The sequence below is a fragment of the Belonocnema kinseyi genome, chromosome 8 (assembly GCF_010883055.1).
Source record: "Belonocnema kinseyi isolate 2016_QV_RU_SX_M_011 chromosome 8, B_treatae_v1, whole genome shotgun sequence".
NCBI lineage: Eukaryota > Metazoa > Arthropoda > Insecta > Hymenoptera > Cynipidae > Belonocnema > Belonocnema kinseyi.
Window position 1 is genome coordinate 15,667,177 of NC_046664.1, and position 6,416 is coordinate 15,673,592.

At 29.0% G+C, this 6,416-nt stretch overlaps 1 protein-coding gene across 3 annotated transcripts in view; it reads left to right on the plus strand.

The window, feature by feature from the left end:
- Positions 1-6,416, plus strand: part of LOC117177982 (probable multidrug resistance-associated protein lethal(2)03659) — a 29,583-nt gene that overhangs the window by 12,461 nt on the left and 10,706 nt on the right. Inside the window, exon 4 of one of the 3 annotated variants that reach the window (XM_033369139.1) lies at positions 1,291-1,385. The exons of the other annotated variants lie outside the window; for them this stretch is intronic. Within the exon in view, the coding sequence (XP_033225030.1) occupies positions 1,303-1,385 (83 nt within the window). The 5' untranslated portion in view covers positions 1,291-1,302. The remainder of the gene's footprint in view (positions 1-1,290; positions 1,386-6,416) is intronic. 3 annotated transcript variants of the gene reach the window in all.

Genomic DNA, 6,416 nt, shown 5'->3' on the forward strand with positions numbered 1-6,416 from the left:
ATTATTTATAATATTATATTATTATTTATTATATATTTTTAATTGTTACAAACAAATTCCACAAACGAATTCGCAAATAGTGTTATTGTCGATAAGAAAATTCTTTTTGTTAAAACTGGTTCGTATCCATGCAAGTGTGATATTTAATCACAAAAATAATTAAAAAGTTGGCAATTACCATTTTTCTAAACTGTTTTTGTGGCAAAATATTTAAATTTGATGGATTACAGGATTAGGTTTCCCTTAATCATCTGAATAGCTGCTAATATTCCTAAAAAAAATATAGGTTGGATAATATTTGTAAAATGCACAATTTTTTAACAGATTATATGAATAAATTCGCGAATGTTAGCACATTAGCGCAGGAAAGAAAGTTTTTTGCACTTAAACTATGTTAAAATAATATGTACGAATGACGGATAAGTACAAAAAAATTTACAAATTTAACCAGAACTATTTTTATAAATAATTCTTGGGAGAAAAATATTTAAATTATAAGTTTTTTCAAATTTTAATTTTGCTTTATTCACCGGAATTGCTGCAGATATTCCGAAAATATTACATATTTGATAAAGTTTGATAAAACATAACAATTTGAAAGTTTATGAACAATTAAGAGAAACAAATTGAAAATGTTCCAGTTTGATATGGAAAAAAAGTCTCAGTCAATCTTGATTTAAAACTCAATTATTTCTGCATGAAACGGCTAACATTTTCAATTTGTTTATATTCATTGATTATAAACTTTTTAATTATTATATTTTACCAAATATTATAAAAGAAATATTACTTTAAGGAATAGTTTTTAATCTGTAGCCATTCCGCCGATTAAAGGAAAATAATATTCGAAAATACCTCAAATTTAAATATGTGACTACAAGATTAATTTATAATAATAGGTTTCTTTAATTTTTAATTATTTTTGTGATTAAATGTCATTCTTATATTAATATAAAGCAGTTTGAAACAAAAATAATTTTTCATGTCCGATTAAAACACTATTTGCTTTTTTTTATATAAAATTTTTTTATAATTATTAAATGGACCAATGGGTAAATTATTTGTTTTCTGTAAATCCCCATGAATTTGCTTAAGATCCTATAACGTTTACTTAAACAGGTATTATTTTTTTATTTTTTGAATGAAAATAGTATAAAAAGACAAATAAAGTAGACAGAAGTTGATGAATATTATTTTTTAACTGAAAACGTAATACAAACTAAAATTGAAAATATTAAAAGTGCTTGTATTTGTAAAAATATTTTCTTCTAAAATGATTCATCTTTACAGTTAATTTCCAATATGGATAGAAGCAAAAAAGATGAAAAGCAGCAAAAAACAAATCCACGGGAATATGGAAATATATTCTCTTGGCTCTCATTTGCGTAAGTCATGTTACTACTACAAATGTGAAAAATTGGTTAAAATAGGCGCCAAGCACCAAACGATAATGAGTTTTGTACCAAGTTAATACGTTAATTACGTCCTTCGATCCTCCCCTTCCATACTTTCTCTCCCCTACTCCCCCTAAATTCCCTACCCTAATTTAATCCTTCTCTCCTCTTCCCAACTTCTTCCTCCTCTACTCCTCCCTCTTCTCGCTTTCCCAGATAACACTCCCCTTCCCCTATACCCCTCCTTCGACCACACTTCCGCACATCCACTCACTCTCATTTATAATAATTTCATCTAATTCCCCTCCCTTACTCCAACTCAGTTCCACAATGTTCCCTTCCCAACTTACCCTACTTCCCCTTCCCTCATTTGCCTTACTTCCTTTCATTATTTCTCTTTATCTCTTCTCACTTGCCTCATTTCCCACTTTACTTATTTCCCTTCACTTGCCCTACTTCCCCTCCCATAATTCGACTCACTTCCCATCATTGGAAAAAATTCGTCAAAGTAGGAACCGCACCGGTTTCCATACCAAGCAGCTATTCGTATTTCTTTCATTTTCATTTGTCAGGTATGAAAAATGCATTTGTGGTATTAGTTTATGAGTAAGGTCGTTTAAAGGAATTGGTCACGTGACAGTGTGGCCCATGCCCTCACGACGTTAATTAAGTCGTGCAAGTACCCCACCCCCCTATACTCCCTTTCCTTCAGGCTACCTCCCTTACCCTCCCCTTAATTCCCCTTCTCTCATTTCACCTACTATCCCTTTATCCCTTCCCTTACTTCTTCTTTCTTGCTCTACTTATATTATATTATTTCAAATAATTTCAAGTTTTAAATTAATTTTGAATATTTTTTAAAATTAAAATTGTTGAGTTCAAACTTAAAATTTAGCTCATTACAAATTTAACAATTCAAGGCTTTCTAATACGAACCATTCGGTTTAAATTTGTAATAGTTTTGTAGTTGTAATAGTTGTAATAGTTAAAATTTGTAAGTTTGTAATAGTTGTTTGTAATGGATTGTTTTAAATGAACAGTCAAATACTTCTGATAATTAACAAAATTTTCTTTTTTTAATTAAAAAATTTCAAATTGAATGGGTTAAAAATAAAATTTTTTTAGACTGAAATAATATTTGAATTCATAATTGAAAATACTTTTATAAACTAATATCTATTAATTCCTTAATTTTGAACGGATTGAGAATTATCTTGTAAAATAAATTATTTTTCAATGTTTAATACCTTAAATTAAATTTAAACATTTGACTTTAAAACTATTTCAATTAAAAGGCATCATAATCGAAAACAAATTAATTAATTTTCTATCAAATAATTGGTGTTTTAACTAATACAAAGTACAGGATAAAGATTCAACCAAGAATGTAATAGTTCAATTTCCAGATAAAAACTGTGCTAAAAAATTGAATTGAACAAGAAAAGAAAACGAATTTTCAACAAAATTGTCAAATTTTCAAGGGAAAAGGTGAATTTTACCAAGAAGATTAATGTTCTATAAAAAAAAAACTTTTCCAACTTAACCAATATATACGATTAATTTTTAATAAATCATATAATAGTTACATTTTCAGATAAAGATAAATCATTTTTAACAGAAAAAAATTTATTTTAAACAAAGTTGTTAAATTGTCAATCAATCAGATGAATTTTTGACCAAGAAAATTAATGATCTACAAAAAAGACAAATTTTAAACAAAATACATGAATTTTCAACGAAATTATTGAATTTGAAAGTCAAAAAAACCAATTATCTACAAAAATTGAATTTTTTAAGCGAAAAATATGTGTTTTCAATCAAAGAGTTAAACTTTCAACCAAATAGTTAAATTTTCAACCATAATAAAAAAACCTTGTTAAAAAAACGTATTTTTTTACAAAGTAGTTCAACTCTTAGTGAATTAATCAATTTTTAAACCCAAGAAGATGTACCAAACAAGGTCAATTTCCAACAAAATACATGAATTTTCATCGAAATTATTTAATTTTAAAGTCAAAAAGAGTATTATCTACAAAAAGCTGAATTTTTAACCCAATTTAAAGGCAAATAGTTGAATTTCCAACTATAATTATGAATCCTTAATAAAAAAGAATTAATTTTTTTACTAAGTAGTTCAATTTTAAGTGAATAATCGAATTTTCCATCCAAAAATTATGATTTTAATTTTTAACAATATAGTTGCATTTACAACAAAACGACTTTGCAACCCAAAAATATTTAAAGTTGATAAGTCAACCGAAAATTTTAATTTTTAATTATAAAGTATAAATTTTCCATAAAACAATTTAATGTATACAAAGAAAGACGAATTTGTAACAAAATACATGATTTTTTAACCAAAAATGGTATAGATTAATTGCTAGTTTCCAAAATGTATTTTCAACGAAAGAGGTGAACCTTCAAATAAAAAAATAAAAATTTTAACAAAGTAGTTGAACTTTTGATAGAAAAGAGGACTTCTTTACAAAATAGTTACATTTTCAACAAAATAATTAATTTTTCAATCAAATAATTGAGTTTTTATCCAAACGAGATGAATTTCAAAATCACCAATTTCTTTAATTTCTTTCAAATTTGGATCAAGATATAAATAAGACTATTATAATATAACATAATTATAATATTATCATTAATAATATATGTAATAATATATGTAATATATGTAATAATATATTTATTTTATATATAAATATATATATATATGTGTGTGTGTATGTGTGTATGTGTGTGTGTGTGTGTAATAGTATTAATATTTATATAATCTATACTTTATACTTGAAATAAAATAACCTCAAAATATACGCATGTAAAGAGGCGCGCGAAGTATTCAAATCATGACAATCGCCAGCATCGAAATCTGGAAATATTAAAATCCCAATCTCTTTATTTCATTTCAAAGCAGATAGAGATATAAATAGAACCGCCGACGTATTCCGGCGGTCAATCATGCACCTTCGAATTGTCAAATTCAGAAGAGGAGAAATGGGTGGCGCGCGCAACTCAGTCATTTACATCGTCTCCTACTATATGCACACGGACATAGCCCTGTCATAGTATTGGACCACATCTCGTTTCAGATCTGGGATCACTGGCTATCGCTACTTCTTTTTCTCTACTAACCCTCACATCCCTGCTACCCATCTCCTTATTTCCCCTTCTTTAGTTATTTTCTCCCTCCCCTAATTTACCTCACTTCTCCTACTTCCCCTTTTCTTCTACTTTCCGCTTCCGCAAAAAAGTACGATGACTAAGCGCACCTACAAAAAAGAGTTTCGTAGCCTATTATGACGTTTATTTTGTGGTTTACCATTACACCCCCATACTTTTCGTCCCATACTTATGCTACCCCACTCCTTCAACCTTCCAGTACTCCCTTGTCCCACACTTGAAATTTCGCTTACTCCTTTCTCAACTTCTTTCTCCTCTACTTCCACCTCTCCTATCTTCCCTAGCTAAAACTCACTTTCCCCTACTTTCCTTCAGTAGCCCTAAAATCCTCTCCCTTACCTACACACACTCACTTCTCCTACTAGGGTTGTGTATATTTTCAAATATTTTTTTCCACTAGTAAAGTTAAAAGAATATAAAAAAATGTAACGATGAAAAGGAAGTTTGTTTTTTTTTTTAAATAAGTTTTCACATTTTTTTTCATATTTAAAAAGTATGCTATTTGAATTTTGGCGAGAAAATTGATTGGTTCGGTGGATTTTCGGAAGTGCATCATTCTGAGTAGCGCGGTTGCACGGTTGGGGATGGAATCTAATGTGGCCGCTAGAGATTGAATGTGTAAACAGTAAGAATAACCTATTGTATGATTTCTTATTTTAAACCAGTTTTAAAAGCAAAAAGAACGGAATAATTATATTGTACATACTTACTATAAAATTAAAGATTTAAGATTGAAATTACTTACTGTAAAATTATCTTCACAACAAAATACACAGAAAATCGCTGATCCACCAATATACACCGAAAACGGTGTTCAATAGAGTTGCAACAAATTTGAGCCACACAGGTTCATTCGGAGAATCTAGGGAAAAAGCATCATTTAGACACTGTTTTTTCTCATCCAGTGCAACGTGAAGTATTGTCCACAAACTGTAAGTCACCTGTCAAGATCATTTTGTCGGTCGTTATTTGAGTGAAACCGATGTTAATAAGCAGGTAAGTTACAATAATAATTACCTAACTTTTTATTTCCTCCCATTTACCAGTGACTAAATAGTCTTGGAATAAAAATAGTACTTGGCGTGATATAATATCCAAATGTTAGGTTAGTCAAAACCTACTATATAACATTCAAACCACCAAAACCGGGATGTACAAACTGAGCCGTGACCGTCTGCATCGAAATTGATGCCTGGTCGTTCGAACATATTTCCGCTAGATTTTCTACGAAAGTTTAAAGGTATCTTAGATATCTAATATTGTAGTGGCTAGTGTCATACATGAAAGATAAGGTAAATACAATTGTACAATAAAAACAGAAATTTGTCTTTCGCGATGAGTAGGGATGTAAATTTGCATGAAACTTTAGCCTAATGAAAAGTTTCATGAAACATTGGGAGTTTCGTGAAATATTGCAATGTTTCAAATATTGCAGCGGGAACATTCAAACTGATAAAATAAAAGCCTATTAGGTATTTTCACTTCAATAAACAGCTAACTTCACTTCGTAAATTGCTGAGGGGACAATAAGGGACCAAATATATGGGATTCAGTTCATTTTTGCCCTATTTTGCTAAAATCTTCGTAAAAGGTAATTTTTTCTATATAAGTGTAGTTAAAAAATAGTTTTTACTTTTTAATTACTATTTAATGAAATAATAAAGTAATAATAATGACTATTAATTACAAATATATTACAGAAATAATGTTTTGTTCCATGCATTTGATCCATTTTCCCCCTCAGCTTTTAACAAAGTGAAGTTAGCGGATGGTTGAAGTGAAAATACCTAATTGAGGCTTTCATATCCCAACTTTTTCCTGCCGGCTGATTTG